Below are 19,224 nucleotides of genomic sequence, written 5' to 3'. Positions count from 1 at the left end.
AATCTAATCTAATTGTCTGCAAGAACACTGGAAATTTTGTAAGGATGTACATTGGAGAGTATTCTAACTACCAGCTGCACCATCTGGTATGTGAATAGAAGTAAGGTGCACAGTCACCCACTGAGGAACGTCTTCTTCTCCAGTGACACCGGATTTCTGATTGAACAGTGAACCCATGAACACTACATCACCACTTTTTATTTCTATTTTTGCACTACTAATTTAATTCAATTTATTTAAACTATTTAATTTAACTAATATATACTATATTTCAGTTTTTTTTTCTCTAATATTAATTGCAGTGTGCTGCTGCGGAAAGGGCAACATCTTTCACAACATATGCCGATGACATTGATCCCGATTCTGATTCTCAGAATTGTTATCTGACTGTTGGATACATTGTTATGTCTGTTATTCCTCTTCCACATACTGTCCTAAGCAATGTTAACCTAAGTGCGTTGGCGTGTACATGGTGCTTTTTAAAATTTGTCATTCCAGTTTCTATTTTTCCTTGTAAATTTTCCAGATCGATTTTGGACCAGGATTTTATGCCGATATAATGTGTTAATATGGGTATACCTGAAGTGTTTACTGCCTTTGTTATATTTTCAACATTGAAATCCCTTTGGCAGATTTCCTTCAGCCTTGTAGTAAATTCTGTCACAAGATTTCCCTTCATCACACGATGATCTATTCTTTTTTTTTTGCTTGTTGATGTCCTAAATATTTACATGTTTCTTATTCATCCATCACATATATTGTACCCTGATGCTCTGTTTTATAGACTACCAGCTCTGTTGCACCCTTCTTTATGTTTAATGTTCCGCACTTATCGTGTCCAAAGTTTATGTTTATATCTGGAGAAAATAGTTCTATTATTTCAATGCCAAATACGAGGATCCTTAATCAAAGAACGGGATTTCCCTTCCTTCACCATAAAAGTTGCCCTAGTCCGCATCTCTTCCATGTTGCGCACATCTGGCCTCACCCTAACCAGGGATAGGGCTCCTCATCCTCACCTACCACTCCAGTAGCCTTCACACGTACCACATAATTCTCTGTAAATTCCGCCATCTGCAACGGGATTGCACCACTGAGCCCATCTTTTCCTACCCACTGCCCCGCTTTCCGCAGGGATTGCGCCCTAGGTGACTCCCTTGTCCATTCGCCCCTCCCCTCTGATTTTCCTCCTAGCACTGATCATTGCAAGCGGAACGAGTGCCTCACAGGTGGATAGGGTAGTTAAGAAAGCTTATGGGGTGTTTGCTTTCATAAGTCGAGAGGTAGAGTATAAGAGTCGCGATGTAATGATGCAGCTCTATAAAACTCTGGTTAGACCACACTTGGAGTACTGTGTCCAGTTCTGGTCACCTCACTATAGGAAGGATGTGGAAGCATTAGAAACGGTACAAAGGAGATTTACCATGATGTTGCCTGGTTTAGAAAGTATGCATTATGATCAGAGATTAAGGGAGCTAGGGCTTTACTCTTTGGAGAGAAGGAGGATGAGAGGAGACATGATAGAGGTGTACAAGATAATAAGAGGAATAGATAGAGTGGATAGCCAGCGCCTCTTCCCCAGGGCACCACTACTCAATACAAGAGGACATGGTTTAAAGTAAGGGGTGGGAAGTTCAAGGGGGATATTAGAGGAAGGTTTTTTACTCAGAGAGTGGTTGGTGCGTGGAATGCACTGCCTGAGTCAGTGGTGGAGGCAGATACACTAGTGAAGTTTAAGAGACTACTAGAGAGGTATATGGAGGAATCTAAGGTGGGGGCTTATATGGGAGGCAGGGTTTGAGGGTCGGCACAACATTGTGGGCCGAAGGGCCTGTACTGTGCTGTACTATTCTATGTTCTATACCTGCCCTTGCACCTCCTCCCTCACAACCATTCTGGGTCCCAATCAGTCCTTATAGGTGAGGCGGCAGTTCACCTGTAAGTCTGTTGGGATCATATACTGTGTCTGGTGCTCCTGGTATGGCCTCCTGTATATCGGTGTAACCCGATGCAAAATGGGAGTCCACTTCGCCGAGCACCTACATCTGTTCGCCAGAAAAAGAAGCGAGACTGCCTTTTAGCCATCTATTTCAATTCCACTTCCTATTCCCATTCCGACATGTCAATACATGGCCTCCTCTACTACTGCGATGAAGCCACGCCTAATGCTGGAAGAGCAACACATTATATTCCATCTACTAACCTTCGACCTGATGGCAAGAATATCTATTTCTCCCTTCCCGAGCCCTTTACAGTTACACCAAACAAGTTCCTAGCTATTCACTTCACCCCTCCTCCTCTCCCATTTTCACCTATCAGCTGCAAATTTAAATTTCTTCCTCTGGTCCCTTAACTTCTTTTCTTTCTCCTCTTCCCAGTCCTGATAAACGATCTCGACCCGAAACGTTGACTGTTTACTATTTTCTATCGATGCTGCCGGGCCTGCTGAGTTCCTCCAGCATGTTGCCTGTGTTGTTACTATTTTGAATTAATTGTTTTAATGTTATTGATGAAGAAACGTATAACTTCAAGTCATCAATGTATGGAAGGTATGTCAAGGGATCATTTATTTATTTATTTGTTTAAAATTTGATTCCCTATTTTTGTCCCATTCAGTAAACTAGAGAGTGGGTTTAAAGCTGGACAAAATCATAATGCGCTCAGTGAATCACCTTGGAAAATACTTCGATGTATTTTCCTGCCAGTGGTTGTTCTTTTTTGGTTATTAATAGATTGGATGACTACAGTACAGAAATGATTCATCAGATGGTATCGAAATTTCACAAGTATTATCGGTACTTAGAACTTTCCCACTGCTCAAACTGTAAGTATATTGTGGGTAACTAAGTCAGTGTTTACTAGTGGTGAGGTGCATGATGTTACAACTTTAGATATAAAATAGTCTTATTATTAAAAGCACGTTATAACATAATACGTGACCATTCAGTAGTCTTATGAATTCGGAATTGAAGCTGCTCTTGATCCTGGTCTTTTTTCCATCTCATGCTCTAGGGAGGGTGTGGAAAGAGAATGTTTCAGGTGGTTTGGGTTTAAGCAGCAGGGCTTGAGCCGGGGAATTAGCGTCTTGTTAAATTCACCGAGTTATTCTGGGAGGTGACAATTGTGATAGCTGAAGATACAAAGTGGAAAATTAACATGCTTGGGAATTGTGGTGGATTGGCCTTTTGGATTGATAATTGTCTTCTCCATGGATGACAGATGGTAATTAGATCTGTTATTTATTTTGGCTGGATTTCCTTGACCAGAAATGTTCCATGACGATCAGAACTGGAATCTGCTGTATATATACATATATACATATATGGGGTGTATGGGGTGTCAGGGAGGGGTAGCACCTCTGGTGGGGGAACATGTCGCGTCCTTTTCAGGGCGGTTAGTCCACCTTTGGTCCCCATCTGGCACTCATCTCTCACCTGTGGCTCCCCGTAGCTGTTTGCATGCGACAGCGGCCACACCCCGGGCAACCGCTTCGACAAGCCAGCTAAACCAGGTGAGGGTAGCCGACAGGTCTCAAACCCTCGGTGAGATAGGGAGTTGTCTATCCCAGCATGTGAAGACAGACTCTGGCGGATTGAGTGGACGAGACCAGCAGAAGGTCCAACGGTCATGAAGGCGGTCTCTGCAAGCATCGTGGAATGTGTAGAGCAGGACAAGACACAGAAGACGTCCTGGTCATCCACTGCGCCTAGTCTCATCTCCAGCCGTCTAGACTCTGTCTTGCCACTGGATCCAGATGGGGATTGGGAAGAGAGAGTGAGGCTGACGCTGCGCATCTCTCCCTCACTTAAATCCAAATCACGCACTAGTCATTATGGTGTCGAGGTCCTCATCGACGTCAACGATGGACGAACAACATAGTGGAATTTCGATTATATACATATCCATAAAAAACACGGCTGGTGTTTAACCCAGCCAAAGGTAAAGTCTTGTAACTTCAAACATCAAGAGTCAGTGCTCCATTAAAGGCAAGACCTTTAACAGCATTAACGAGCAGAGAGATTTTGAGGTTCAGGCTCATTGTTCGCTGAAAATGGACTCAGAGACTGACAGTGTGTAAACCAAGATATGTCGCTTGCTTGTCTTTATTAGTTCAGGATCTGAGTTGGGAAGTTATGTTGCAACTTTACAAAACTCAAGCTAGTCTGAGAATTCGCCCTCTTAACCCTTGTGGTTAAGTTTGCAGATCTGTCTGTAGGAGTAAATAGACAGATTCAGAGAATGGGCAATGACGTGAATGGGAATACAGCTTTGGAAAGTATATGGTCATGCAATTAGTTAAAAGGCATGTAGACCTTTTAATAAACAGGGGGAAAATTCAGATTTTTTTACGAAAGCATGTACTGACATTGGAGCGCAGGTTCGTGACAATTATCCCGGGAATGAAGGTATTCTGGAGTTTAGCAGAATAAGTGGGGAAAGGCGGTGGTAGAGATGATATAATTGAAACCTATCGATATTGAAAGTCCTAAATGGAGTGGATGATGTGCAAAGGATGTTCCCTATAGTGGAGGAGTCTTGGACTAGAGGGCACAGCTTCATAATAGAAATATGTCCCTTTTGGACAGCGACGAGGAGCAATTTCTTTAGCTGGCGGGAGGTGAATCTGTGAAACTATTGCCATAATGCGTCTGTGGAGGAAAAGTCATTGGGTATATTTAAAATACAGTTTGATAGGTTCCTGATTAGTAAGAGATGGCAGGACAACGGGGTTGAGAGGGATTGCGTAGCAAATTCGATGGACCGATAGCCTTATTATGCTCCTAGGTCCTATGGTCTTAACCTGCATCTGCAGTCTTGCATTCACTTCTGATCACCCAATTCTTGGAAGGATGGAGAAGGTACAGAATAGGTTCATCAGGATGTTGCTTGGATTCGAGAGCATGTGCTACAAGAAGAGGCTTAAGAAACGTGGATTGTTTACTCTGGACGTTAAGGAGAAACCTGACAGAGGTCTACATATTTCAGAGAGGCAAAGTTAGAGTAGAGAGTCAGTATTTTTACCCAGGACTGAAATCTCTAATACCAGAGGTCATTCGGTTCAGTTGAAAAGGCGAAAATGTGGGTAGCGCTTCTTTTTTTTCCTAAACACGGAGTGGATCCTCGAATGTACTGACTGGGTGGTGGCCGAGGCAGCTAAGACAGGCCTATTAAAGATAATCCTAGATGTACCCATGAATGCGCAGGAAATTGAAGGGTATAGCCAGTTAATATAAAAGAGGATACTAAATGTTATATAAATAATAAAAGAAAGCAGAGGATAGATATCAGACTGCTGGAAAATGATGCTGGAGATGTAGTAATGGTGCAAAGAAAATGGTAGACAAACTCAACAAGGACTTTCCGTCGGAGTTCCTTGTGGAAGACTCCGGCAATATGCCAAAATGTTAAGCGTATCAGGAGCAGAATTGAGTTTTATTATGAAGGAGGAATTACTTTCAAAGCTGAAAGCCCTGTAGTTAGATAAGTCACCTGGACCGAATGAGACAGTGTATTATGAGCCTCCTGGGTTGTGTGGGGATTCCCAGTGTGTAGGACCAGGAGTGAAGGCTTCAGCAAATCCAACATCTAGATTAGTGGAAACATAAGGCGGGAGGAGAGAGAGCAACGCGCCGCGTGCGCAGCCCTCCGGTGAAAATGATATCGTATCTGTTAAATAGGGGCCATGGACAATTCTGATTTGATGGAGACAGACGTGAAAGCACAGAGGAACATCTGGAGAAATTTCTGAAACACCAGTTCTCTGCTGTTGTTCTCTGCGCGATCGAGAATCTTCCGGAGGGAAGACCTCAAAATCCCCGGCTTTGCCTGTTGCTGGCGACCGAGATTGAGGTCGAACCGCTCGAATAGAGATGGCGCTCGGTACTCGGTGTCGGAGGCCTGATCGGAGGTTCGAAGTTCTCGGATGACTCAGAGTCGGACTGTGGTCGGGCATGGCAGGAAGAGTTTTCTTCCTTGTCCCGTCTGCGTGAGATGTGGGACATTTGAGAGACTTCGAACTTTTTACTGTGCTCATGGACTGTTCTTCATCAAGTTATGGTATTGTTGCACTGTTGTAACTATATGTCATAATTATGTGGTTTTGTTAGTTTTTTCAGTCTTGGTCTGTCCTGTGTTTTGTGATATCACACCGGAGGAAATATTGTATCATTTCTTAATGCATGCATTACTACATGACAATAAAAGAGGATTGAGTTTCAAAGTCTAATCTAATAAATTGCAATATTCGGGCTCCAACGAGAGATTCTCTGAGTTCTAACTGTATACAGAGATCCGCAATGATTCCTAATTTCTGGCAAGCCACCATCTAACATCTGAGACTTGGCTGGAACTGTGCATTTCATCACTCACCTATCAGTTGGATGGGTAACTCAGACAACCGGTGGGCGATATTCATGTATTCCTGTGGATCAGTGCCTGTTTAAATTTTAAAAAAAAGAAAATCATGAAAAGACAGCTACTATAATTAAAAATCTTTCTTTCTGTGTTCCTTTGTGTTCAGTGCATGTTTTTAACGTACCGAGTTCCTGTATTTCCCTCAGTATTCTGTCCAACTTCGGTAACTCAGTCCTCCATGTCACAAAGGATTCCCACATCGCCCTCCGGGCCCGGGAGCCTTTCTCCATCACCAAACTGAGGAAGAGTCTGGAACTCTCTGCCCGGTTTCCCTTCTCTGTCAGTTCAGTGACTTTCTATAGAAAAAAAAACAATGAATTTATTGTGGAGCATACAGACAGACATGGAGAATGTGCAGGGAAATATCTGTTCATGGCCCCAGTAGCTTCAGAACAGATGCAGTCACTGGGCTGCTGCCTCATCCTCCCTGGGTTCAGTCACTAATAGAGAAACAGTAACTGAAGGAAATTCAGCCCAGAGTAGCGGAACTCAGAATCAGAGTAGAGGGACATCCATTTCGTACAAAAATTAAGAAAAAATTCTTTAGCCGATGTGGAGTGAATTGACATAGATGGCTGTGGATACAAAGTCATTGGGTATACTTAAAGCGAAGGTTTATAGGTTCTTGATTAGTCATAGCATCAAAAGGTATGGGAGAATGCAAGAGAATGGGACTGAGGGGGATAATAATTCAGCATGATGGAATAGCGGGACAGAAGCGGTGGGAAACTGGTCTATTTCTGCTTCTATGTCCCATGGTATTAAAGTTGGTGTTTCAAGACAACAGAAAGTTAAGGAAACAACAGGAATTCTGCAGATGCTGGAAATTCAAGCAACACACATCAAAGAACGCAGCAGGCCAGGCAGCATCTCTAGGAAGAGGTACAGTCGACGTTTCAGGCCGAGACCCTTCGTCAGGACTAACTGAAAGAAGAGTTAGTAAGAGATTTGAAAGTGGGAAGGGGGAGGGGGAGATCCAAAATGATAGGAGAAGACAGGAGGGGGAGGGATGGAGCCAAGAGCTGGACAGGTGATTGGCAAAAGGGATATGAGAGGATCATGGGACAGGAGGTCCGGGAAGAAAGACGGGGGGGGGGGGGGACGGGGGAACCCAGAGGATGGGCAAGGGGTATAGTCCGAGGGACAGAGGGAGAAAAAGGAGAGTGGGATAAAGAATATGTCTATAAAAATAAATAACGGATGGAGTACGAGGGGGAGGTGGGGCATTAGTGGAAGTTAGAGAAGTCAATGTTCATGCCATCAGGTTGGAGGCTACCCAGACGGAATATAAGGTGTTGTTCCTCAAACCTGAGTGTGGCTTCATCTTTACAGTAGAGGAGGCCGTGGATAGACATGTCAGAATGGGAATGGGATGTGGAATTAAAATGTGCAGCCACTGGGAGATCCTGCTTTCTCTGGCGGACAGAGCTCTGCCCTTGCCCATCCTCTGGGTTCCCCCCCCCCCACCCCTTGTCTTTCTCCCCGGACCTCCTGTCCCATGATCCTCTCATACCCCCTTTGCTAATCACCTGTCCAGCTCTTGGCTCCATCTCTCGCCCTCCTGTCTTCTCCTATCATTTTGATCTCCCCCTCCCCCTCCCACTTTCAAATCTCTTACTAACTCTTCCTTCAGTTAGTTCTGACGAAGGGTCTCGACCTGAAACGTCGACTGTACCTCTTCCTAGAGATGCTGCCTGGCCTGCTGCGTTCACCAGCAACTTTGAAGAAAGTTAAGGAAAGTTGGTGCGGTTGTCTCTTGATGGAGATGGTAACTACTTGGCACTTATGCTGTAAAATCGTGTTCTCTTCCTCAATGCAGGCATGGACTGCCTTATTAAATGAGTAATTATCAATGAAAAGAATAGAGGGCTATGGGTAACCTCAGGTAGTTTCTAAAGTAAGGACATTTTCAGCACAGCATCGTGGGCCGAAGAACCTGTATGGTGCTGTTGGATTTCATTGAATAGTATTCAACCAACATACTCCCCTGACCATATGATGGAATGAATATCATCGAGGGTGCAGCTGGAAATGGACGGGTCCAGAGTATTGCTCTGAGAAATAACTGAGTGATGTCCTGGGGCTCGAATGATTAATCTCCAACAACAGTTAACAAGTAGAGAAATGGAAAGATTGCCCATCACAGGAAAAGTGGAACATAATTATGCCAAAAATAAATCTGCATAGTTTCATGTCGTTCTACTGGGCTGGAGTTTCATTAGAACCGGGTCTGATGAGCTACAGTTGTGAAAGGATTTAAATGTTTATGTTCCATACCAATAAAGTGGAAGATCTCAGACGATGAATCCAGAGATGAGCATGGAAATAGAGCGTTGGCTAGTGGCCAATATCGACATCGGGAGTTTGGAGAGGAGAGGACTTCAATCAGGACCACGGTCTGAAGATACAAGACAACAGCAGTTCCGTATAGCGAGGAAGAGCTTTGACCAGTGACCAATTGGCTTTTGGAATAGATGATCAGGCGCAAAACTAAAGGAAGGTGGGGTTAGGCACGTAGTCAAAGTGGTGATTTTACGACTTTAATTCTTGAGGCTTTAGCTCTTCGAGGTTTCCGCCGAGAGAGGCTTCAGTCAGTGAAAGCAAAGAAAATAAAAACGCAAGTTTTTTCATTCTCTTCTTGCTTTATATTTGCTCAGCTTGGACAGTAGGGCTGACAGGCAGAATAGTGGAATGCTCCTCTTGCTGGATGGGGGAAGGCAGTGTCCCTGACGGCTACAACTGCGAGATTTGTATCCAGCTGCAGCTCTAACAAATTAAGAGCTGGAGATGGAACTGTACGAAATCTGGATCAGTTGGGAGGCTGAGGGAGTGATCGATAGGACATATAGAGTGATAGTTGCAGCAAGGGTGCAGGGCAAAGGAAACTGGGAGACAGTCAAGAAGGGGAAAGGCATGAAGGGGCCAAAACAGAGTACCGTACCCCTATGGCAATACCCCTGAACAAGAGGTAAAACACTTTGTATACTGCCCCCGGGGGGGGGCTGTGGGGTGGGGTAATAACTCAACAAAGGAAAGTACAGTGGTCGGTTCTCTCACTAAGTCTGACTCTGTGACTCAGAAAGGAAGGAAGGGGGAGAACAGGCACAGTGTGGTGATGAGGGATTAGATAGTGAGGTTCCTGGATGGTATGGTGCATCCCGGGTGCCAAGGTGAGGGATATTTCGGATTCGAGTTCTCAGCATTCTTAAGTGAGAGTGTAAGCAGCCAGAAATCGTGGTTGATATAGGTGTCAATGAAACGGGTAGGGTGAGTGAGGAGGTTCTGCATAGGCAGTTCAGGGAGTTAGGTGCTAAGTTAAAAGGCAGGACTGCAAGGGTTGAGGTCTTATGATTGCTACCCCTGCCGCATGCTAGTGAAACCAGGATTAGGATGATTATCCAGTTTCATACGTGGCTAAGGATTGGGTATAGGAGGTTGGGCGTAAACGTTTTGGATCAGTAGTCTCTCTTTCCGGGAAGGCGGTACCTATACAAAAGGTACAGGTTGTACCTAATCTGGAGAGGGGTAATATCTAAGCAGGAAGATATGTTAATGCTGGATGGTGGGGTTCAAACTAAAGTTGCAGGGCTATTGGAACCAGTGTGTCAGAACAGTTAGTGGAGGCAGATGTTGGTAAGGCCGCAAAGTTGGGAATCAAAAGGTCGAGCATGGTGTCCTGAGCTGTATATATTTCAATAGCAGAAGTACCGTATGAAAAGCCGATAATAGTGCTGAAGATGAGGTAGCTAGTTTACAAACAGAGGCAATGCGTAGTGAGGAGGGGCTGTTGATGGGGAAAATTTTCAGCCAACAGGATTAGTTGCAACATAAAAGGCGGACAATATTGGCAAGGGTGAATACAGGGCTGAAGGTGCTGTATTTAAACGCGCACAACGTATGGAATAAGGTAGATAAACTTGCGGCACAGTTGCAGATTAGCAGGTATAATGTTGTAGGCATCACTGAATCAAGGATGGAAAAAAGGTTATAGCTGTGAGATTGATGTATCGAAAAGACAGGAAGAGGAGGCGGCTTTGCTCTGTTGGTAAAAAATGTAATGAAATCTTTAGAAAGAGGTGTACAGGGTTGGAAGGTTTGAATCATTGTGGATAGAGTTAAGTAGACCCTGATGGGAGTTGTCCATAGACTCCCAAACAGTAGTAAGAATGTGACCTTTATATTATAACAAGATATGAAAAAATGCATGCTAAAAGGCAATGTTACATTATTCATGGGGTCTTTAGTATGCAGGTAGATTGGATAAATCAGCATGGTGATGAATTTCAGGTGGTGTAATTTTAAGAGTGCCTACGAGATAGCTTTTAGAGCAGCTCATGGTTGAGCTCATTTGAGGATCAGCTGTTCTGAACCGGTATTGTCTAGACAAATTATGGTAATCGAACCCTTAGGGACAATTGATCATAACGTGATCGAATTCACCCTGAAATTTGACAAGGAGAAGCTAAAGTTAGATATATCCGCATTACAGTGCAGTAAAGGGAATTACAGTGGCATGAGACAGGACCTGCCCAGAATTGATTGAACAGAGAAGCAAAGGCTGGAATTTCTGGAAGCAATTCAAATGGAGCAGGGTGTATTCATCCCAAAGAAGAAGATGTATTCCAAAGAAAAGATGACACAACTGTGGATAACAAGAGAAGTTAAGCGAACATAAAATCTAAACGGAGAGTATATGGTAGAGAAAGATTAGTGGGAAGTTGAAGGATTGGGAAGCTTTTGAAAACCAATGGAATGCAACTGAAGTAATCATTAAGGTGGTAAGGATCGAATACGATAGTAAGCTAGCATATAATATTAAAGGAGGCCGGAGAGTGCGGCTGAGATAAGAATTGGATCAGGTATGATGAAATGGTGGAACAGAATCGATGGGGAAAATGGCTTAATTATGCTCTTATAGCTTATGATCTCATACACATTTACGTATTACTTCTCCTGTCTGAGCAGAGCCATTTAGATAATGTCAGATTGATATATTACAGACAGCGCCAATGAATCCCAACGAGAACAGAGTGACTGGTCAGTGTAACACATATAATTTTCTAATGCCTCTTGCGGTTGGAAAGGTCAGATCTAGGACATGACCATCACTATTTGTGGGGTACATGGAGACTGACCTGAAATTGTGTGCCCCGGTTCTCTTTAATTAGATATTCAGCTAGTCTACAGATTATTTCCATTTTGTCTTTTTTTTCTTCCCTTTTAGGGCAACTTCATGATTTCCTGGGTCATGAAATATCAGTTTTATGCCGGGTAGCTCGAGTCTCAACAATGCTATAGAGTTTTTCGAGTAAGAATGTGCATGAAGGCAAGGCAGTGTATCTACATGGACTTTAGCTCGGCATTTGACAAGATGTCTTTCTTTATGCGTGAAAGGTGAAAAGTTGAAGGAGACCATGAGGGGAAAGTTCTTCACTCAAGGGGGTCGTGAGATTGATTTCCTAGTGCAAGTGATACAAGTAAACTGATTTCAGCGGTTGAGAAGTTTGGTAGATCCATGAAAGGTAAAGGTACAGATGAGCATAGTCCTTGTGCAGGTGGATGGGAGTCGGCAGTTTAAAATCGCTCTGCATGGAGTAGATGGCCAAAGAGCCTATTTCTGTTCTGTCCTTTCCCATGACTCTATGAAAGGTTAGCCACATATATGTTCGAGAGTTCATTTGGAGAACACAGAAGGTACGATTACTATCTGACAGCTTAATATTCATATATTAATAAACTCATGTGAATTTGACCGACGGTCCTGATAAGATGCTAAATTTATTTTAGATTTAATGCCTGTTCAGCAGTTCAGATATGCAGCCACTGCACGTATATCACAGTTAAATACAGCCGGTGTGAGAGGAAAAGGTGACGTTGAACCTGTAGTTCCCAGTGCTCCCCACCTTAACAGCTGAAACCAGATCTGTGAGAGACAAGTCAGAGATCAAAGTCTCCATTCCCAAGTAGAACTTCTAGATCGTGCAGGAGATTAATATTGATCACTATTCCCTCTGATACCAGCAATTCGGTGACAATACACTAAATACACTCACCTCCCTTTCTTCTCTACTGAAATGTCCCTCCTCTGTCAGCATCAAAGCGAGTCTGTCAACCTTTTCTTCAATTGCTTGTTGGAGTCTATCCCTGTAGAAATTTGTCAGCTGGTACAGTCGATATTCCTCCCCCTGTGCCAGGAGGTCAGAGATTGTAAACTCTGGCTCTGTGAATATAAAAAGGAAAATGTATGCTTGAACTCAGATATCGCTTGTCTCCACCGCTCTCACCCAACTCAACAAAAAAATAACATGTCTTGAACCTGCCTACAGACACAAACAATGGATTAATTCCCCATCTCCAACAACGGCCTTAAAACCGACCCAGCAATGCTCTGGGCATTACGCAATAGAAGGACCACATTTAATGCAAACCAGTCCATCCCCCATCCCACCCACTCACCTATTTCAGTTTTGGATGGGCAATAAATGTTGGGCCTGTCGGTAATATTCACTTCCCAGAGATGGTATCTCCATCCTGGCTAATACATTTCCCATAACTCATATCCTGGAAATACTCTCTTATCCGGAAAGTTGCATTTTCTCCAATACTCATCCTGGAAATCCTCACAGCAGGTAGTACATTTTCTGTAGTGGGATAATGGGTGCCCCACTACACCACATGTACCACATCCACACATTCCCCCTCTCCTTTGACCAACCCTCCAACAAGGCCTCACGTTTACCCTCCTCCCTGCCACATTCTGTGAACCCATCACCCTCATATTTCACTCACCTGCTCCTTGTTGCGAACTTGACAATTCCGTGTTTAATGAGCTTCCGAGCTGACAGACAGTCGCCTCACTTGTACCGGTTCCAGGGTCCTGATCAGTGTCTCTGACGTCACTGTCTCTGAGCTGAATTTGCTCCACTTCCGCTGCGGCCGGACCGCATTCCATTGGGACATTGCTCTCAGTCTCACCTTGTTTTGGTACCTTGCTTCCCGCATCTAGATCATCTTCCCTCGATGAGTTGCCTGGTAAAATCCTCTTCAGTGCTTTCCCTACTCGATTCATTATCCCACCTGAAATAAGTGATGAATTGCAGGTTATACTATTATCATTTAGAGATGAGCAAAATTGATTCAGACTGCAATGGAGCCGAGACTCTGGCTGACCAGATTTGGAGTGGAACTGTGCTGGTTAATGTCAACCATACATCTTGCCAGCTGACCATCCCAATAAGCCGGTGTCTGAGCACATTCACTCCCAGTAAAATAACAGGATAGACACAGTAATACTGATCACTGAATTCATAGCAGTTGAACACACGGATGACCAGGGGATCTCAATGCAGCGGTGTCTGGTGATACTGGGAAATATCACTGCGATTATCTTCCAGAAGCTAAAATCTCCCAGGGTCACTTCCTGTCCAGTAGTCAGTGTCACACACAGACCAGCAACGGGATTACTCATGGTCCAGTCTGCTGGATCGTATATTCTCCAATCGCTTTGTCACACGATGTCCAGTCCCCTCGGTCACAGACAGACCATTCCCTTGATTGGCACCTGATTAGTTCCAAGGGTTTAGATGGGGCAGAGTTTGTTAAGTGTGTCCAGGATGGATTCCTGTCACAGTATGTGGACAGGCCGACCAGGGGAATGCCATACTGGATCTAATACTAGGTAATGAACCGGGTCAGGTCACAGATCTCTCAGTGGGTGAACATCTGGGGGACAGTGACCACCGCTCCCTGGCCTTTATAATTATCATGGAAAAGGATAGAATCGAAGAGGACAGGAACATTTTTAATTGGGGAAAGGCAATTTATGAGGCTATAAGGCTAGAAATTGCGGGTGTGAATTGGGATGATGTTTTTGCAGGGAAATGTACTATGGACACGTGGTCGATGTTTAGAGATCTCTTGCAGGATGTAAGGGATAAATTTGTCCAGGTGAGGAAGATAAAGAATGGTATGGTGAAGGAACCATGGGTGACAAGTGAGGTGGAAAATCTAGTCAGGAGGAAGAAGGCAGCATACATGAGGTTTAGGAAGCAAGGATCAGATGGGTCTATTGACGAATATGGGGAAGCAAGAAAGGAGCTTAACAAGGGGCTGAGAAGAGCAAGAAGGGGGCATGAGAAGGCCTTGGCGAGTAAAGTAAAGGAAAACCCCAAGGCATTCTTCAAATACGTGAAGAAAGAAAGGATGTCAGGAGTGAAGGTAGGACCGATTAGAGATAAAGGTGGGAAGATGTTCCTGGAGGCTGTGGAAGTGAGCGATGTCCTCAATGAATACTCCTCTTCGGTATTCACCAATGAGAGAGAACTTGATGATGGTGAGGACAATATGAGTGAGGTTGATGTTCTGGAGCATACTGATATTAAGGGAGAGGAGGTGTTGAAGTTGCTAAAATACATTAGGACAGATAAGTCCCCGGGGCCTGACAGAATATTCCCCAGGCTGCCCCACGAAGCAAGAGAAGAGATTGCTGAGCCTCTGGCTAGGATCTTTACGTCCTCGTTGTCCACGGGAATGGTACCGGAGGATTGGAGGGAGGCGAATGTTGTTCCCTTGTTCAAAAAAGGTAGTAGGGATAGTCCGGGTAATGATACACCAGTGAGCCTTACGTCTGTGGTGGGAAAGCTGTTGGAAAAGATTCTTAGAGATAGGATCTATGGGCATTTAGAGAATCATGGTCTGATCAGGGACAGTCAGCATGGCTTTGTGAAGGGCAGATCGTGTCTAACAAGCCTGATAGAGTTTTTTGAGGAGGTGACCAGGCATATAGATGAGGGTAGTGCAGTGGATGTGATCTATATGGATTTTAGTAAGGCATTTGATAAGGTTCCACACGGTAGGCTTATTCAGAAAGTCAGAAGGCATGGGATCCAGGGAAGTTTGGCCAGGTGGATTCAGAATTGGCTTGCCTGCAGAAGGCAGAGGGCGGTGGTAGAGGGAGTACATTCAGATTGGAGGATTGTGACTAGTGGTGTCCCACAAGGATCTGTTCTGGGACCTCTACTTTTCGTGGTTTTTATTTACGACCTGGATGTGGGGGTAGAAGGGTGGGTTGGAAGTTTGCAGACAACACAAAGGTTGGTGGTGTTGTAGAAAGTGTAGAGGATTGTCAAAGATTGCAGAGAGACATGGATAGGATGCAGAAGTGGGCTGAGAAGTGGCAGATGGAGTTCAACCCGGAGAAATGTCAGGTGGTACACTTTGGAAGGACAAACTCCAAGGCAGAGTACAAAGTAAATGGCAGGATACTTGGTAGTGTGGAGGAGCAGAGGGATCTGGGGTTACATGTCCACAGATCCCTGAAAGTTACCTCACAGGCAGATAGGGTAGTTAAGAAAGCTTATGGGGTGTTAGCTTTCATAAGTCGAGGGATAGAGTTTAAGAGTCGCGATGTAAGGATGCAGCTCTATAAAACTCTGGTCAGGCCACACTTGGAGTACTGTGTCCAGTTCTGGTCACCTCACTATAGGAAGGATGTGGAAGCATTGGAAAGGGTACAGAGGAGATTTACCAGGATGCTGCCTGGTTTAGAAAATATGCATTATGATCAGAGATTAAGGGAGCTAGGGCTTTACTCTTTGGAAAGAAGGAGGATGAGAGGAGAAATGATAGAGGTGTACAAGATAATAAGAGGAATAGATAGAGTGGATAGCCAGCGCCTCTTCCCCAGGGCACCACTGCTTAATACAAAAGGACATGGCTTTAAGGTAAGGGATGGGAAGTTCAAGGAGGATATTAGAGGAAGGTTTTTTACTCAGCGAGTGGTTCGTGCGTGGAATACACTGCCTGAGTCAGTGGTGGAGACAGATACACTAGTGAAGTTTAAGAGATTACTGGACAGGTATATGGAGGAATCTAAGGTGGGGGCTTATATGGGAGGCAGGGTTTGAGGGTCGGCACAACATTGTGGGCCGAAGGGCCTGTACTGTGCTGTACTATTCTATGTTCTATGTTCTGTGTTCTATGAGACGCACATCGTCCAGTACCCTGGGTCGCAGGCTGACCATTACCAAGGGATCTATGCTGACCGCTCCCCTGGTTCCCTTCCTATACCCCGCCAGATGATCGTCATGTAACAACTATGCAAGTCATTGGTAATGTCTTGCTCAGAGAGCTTTGTGTGTAGTTGCAGTTGCTAATCTATAGGATGGAGGTGATTAAGCTGGGAAGTATGTAGTGGGGAATGACCACTACGGTACTGGACTAGTGTGTTGCTTTTTGTGTTATATGGATCGGCTTGGACAGTTTGCCCTGGAGCTCAGGAACTCGAAGTGTGACCTTACACAGGTATATGAACATAAAATAATCAGAGGTGTAAATAGGGTAGATGGTCACAGTCTTTTTCCCAGGGTAGGGAAATCTAAGCCTTCAGTGCAGATATTTAAAAGGGACGAAAAGGGCATTTTTCACTTAGTGGGTGATGGGTATATATTACGTTCATCCAGAGGAGATTGCAAACACAAATAAAATTACGAAGATGAGAGCATGTGGGCAGGAAAAAGGATAGAAGGAAGTTTACAAGGGAAATTTGGTAAAAAACTGCAGGAAAATAGGGCAATCTCAGGCATTTAAATCAGCATGAATTAGATGGGCAGAAGGACCTGTTTCCAGGCTGTAACATATTTTTATTCCACATAGAATCACATATTTGAGCAAAATCACAATGCCTACAGGTGACAGAGACAGTTGGTCATTGGTTATACCGGGTTTCCCAGCAGAAATCTTGGGAATTTAAATTCAGGTAGAAGATCATCTGAAGAGGGAAATATTTAGAAACTCACGTCCACCATTTCTCCACAGCTCAGACATTCATTAGGGTAGTAAAACTCCGAAGCAGACCAAAAATGTATCTACAATGAGCTGCCTCCTGATCCTCAGCCATTCGAAATACTAGCAATGTTCTCCTCTCTGCTACAGAAAACAGATTTCGGAAACACCCCCCCCCCCCCTTCTCCTTTGCGCAGCAGCCAAGAAAAAAACAGAGGGGGTTGATAGCTTTCCTTCCAAAACCTGAAATGCTGTGTTATCACAGAATCTCTGAAATCCCGGAAATGCTCCTATTATCTGGATCTGAATTTTATAAATGAAAGCTGGAGATATCTTACACCTCAGTACTTGTCTGGAGGTGAAACGGACCCTGACCCTGAACGTTTACATTAACCACAAGACCGCTGTCACATTCCTGTCTGTGTTTCACTCACGACCACCTGATTCAGGAGTCCCTGTTCTTTTCACTCAGGTGAAGCTTTGCATGGTGAGTGGAGTGATTCGACCATTACTGGTGTCAGGTCCCTGCGCTGGATCTGTTAGGTTGATGAATTACTCAATGCCGCTTTACCAGTGGGATAAATGATACTGCTTGATGAAACTTTTCTATGCCCTGTTAACATCTATGTCAGTTTCTTCATCTGAAGTACTGTGTAGAAACGCGACAGAAGTTTAATTCAAAGATCCCTGTGATCATACCTGTGTCCATTCTGACGATTGCTGATTGTCGTCGTCTTGTTTACACGTTGGTCCCGGTGCTAGAAAGCTCCATCTGCTGGTGATACCCTGAATTACACCACAAGCAGACAGTAAGTCAGAGAGAGTACGATTATTTTGCAAATTGACAGTATCTTCATCCCCTGTATCAGAGATGCAGTTGGTTTGGGGATTAAACATTCCCCGTTAACAGCAACATCCACACCATGTCTGTATGTCTCTCCAGTTATACCTGGCGCATCTACTGACAGAGTCACGGAACAATAGAGTCCAAATTCGCAGCGTTCAGCAAAACGAGACAATGCGAACCACAGTGCCCACCAAGATAGTCACAATTCCCTGTGATGGGTCCATTTCCCTTCTGGCCTTTTCACTCCATCTACACATCCCAACTGCTGTATGAATTATGCGATTGTACCGGCCTCATCCACTTCCTCTGGCTGTTTCCTGCACATAATCCCCAACATCTGCATGAATCCCTTGCTGCTCAGGTTGGTTTTTCAATCTCTTTACCACCTCCTGTCCATTTAGATCCCCTAAATGCTCCGACGAACTTCTCTGTGAGCAGCAACTACTAATTTTATGCATTCTGCGAACTTACCCATCAAGTAAGTCTTGTGCATTCGCACCCAAATCATTGCTATAAAATAACGAATATCAAAGATCCCAACTTGTAGCCTGGCGCACACCACTGACTACTAGCCTCCACTGCGAGGAGAAACCTTCAACCAGCACTCTTTGCTTGCTACCTTGAAGCTAATTTCGAATACATCCAATTTGCCCTCTCCAGACAGCATTGGACCTAATCATCGAGACCAAGCTGCCATGTGACACCTTGTCAAAGCCTTTGCTGATGTGTAATGTACAACATCCATGGGTAAATAACTTGGAATTTCCACCTCTGCTTAATGTCATGTTCACAGGTTCTGACAATGTAATTAGTAGAAAAGTACTTGATGAGGCCAAGGTATGTAAATGTAAATTATTGGTTGCCATTTGCTAGTGAGGACTGAATAAAATACAGTGTTGGGACATTTTGCTTTAAAACAGATCTGTTCTCGGCGCAGGCCTACACGACAATATATTCGAGGGCGAGTATACAATAGTCAGAGGAGATGACAATAGCCAGAGGAATCAATGGCGTGTTGCTGCCGTTCATGGAAATTCCACATTTCCACAATCACTACAGTACAACGCACTCGGGGCTTCTTATAAAGGGAGGAAATTGGCAACGCATTTTGAGATGATTATAACGTAACAAGGAAACATCAGAACTGACCAAAAGCTACTTCAGATGATGCAGGACCTTCA

At 44.3% G+C, this 19,224-nt stretch overlaps 2 protein-coding genes across 2 annotated transcripts in view; one reads left to right on the top strand and one right to left on the bottom strand.

The window, feature by feature from the left end:
• Positions 1-13,509, bottom strand: part of LOC140208248 (NACHT, LRR and PYD domains-containing protein 3-like) — a 30,720-nt gene extending 17,211 nt beyond the window's left edge. The window contains exons 1-4 of the mRNA XM_072276787.1: positions 13,204-13,509; positions 12,468-12,634; positions 6,539-6,710; positions 6,370-6,435 (exon numbers count right to left, since the gene is read on the bottom strand). Of these exons, the coding sequence (XP_072132888.1) occupies positions 6,370-6,435; positions 6,539-6,710; positions 12,468-12,634; positions 13,204-13,483 (685 nt within the window). The 5' untranslated portion in view covers positions 13,484-13,509. The remainder of the gene's footprint in view (positions 1-6,369; positions 6,436-6,538; positions 6,711-12,467; positions 12,635-13,203) is intronic.
• Positions 1-18,980, top strand: part of LOC140208302 (uncharacterized) — a 56,065-nt gene extending 37,085 nt beyond the window's left edge. The window contains exon 3 of the transcript XR_011888718.1: positions 18,964-18,980. The gene's annotated coding sequence lies outside the window, so the exon portion shown is untranslated. The remainder of the gene's footprint in view (positions 1-18,963) is intronic.
• Positions 18,981-19,224: the final 244 nt, after the last annotated feature.

This window comes from Mobula birostris, chromosome 13 (assembly GCF_030028105.1).
Source record: "Mobula birostris isolate sMobBir1 chromosome 13, sMobBir1.hap1, whole genome shotgun sequence".
Lineage (NCBI taxonomy): Eukaryota > Metazoa > Chordata > Chondrichthyes > Myliobatiformes > Myliobatidae > Mobula > Mobula birostris.
The sequence above is the reverse complement of the archived record's forward strand: the minus strand, read 5'-3'. Positions and strand labels throughout refer to the sequence as shown.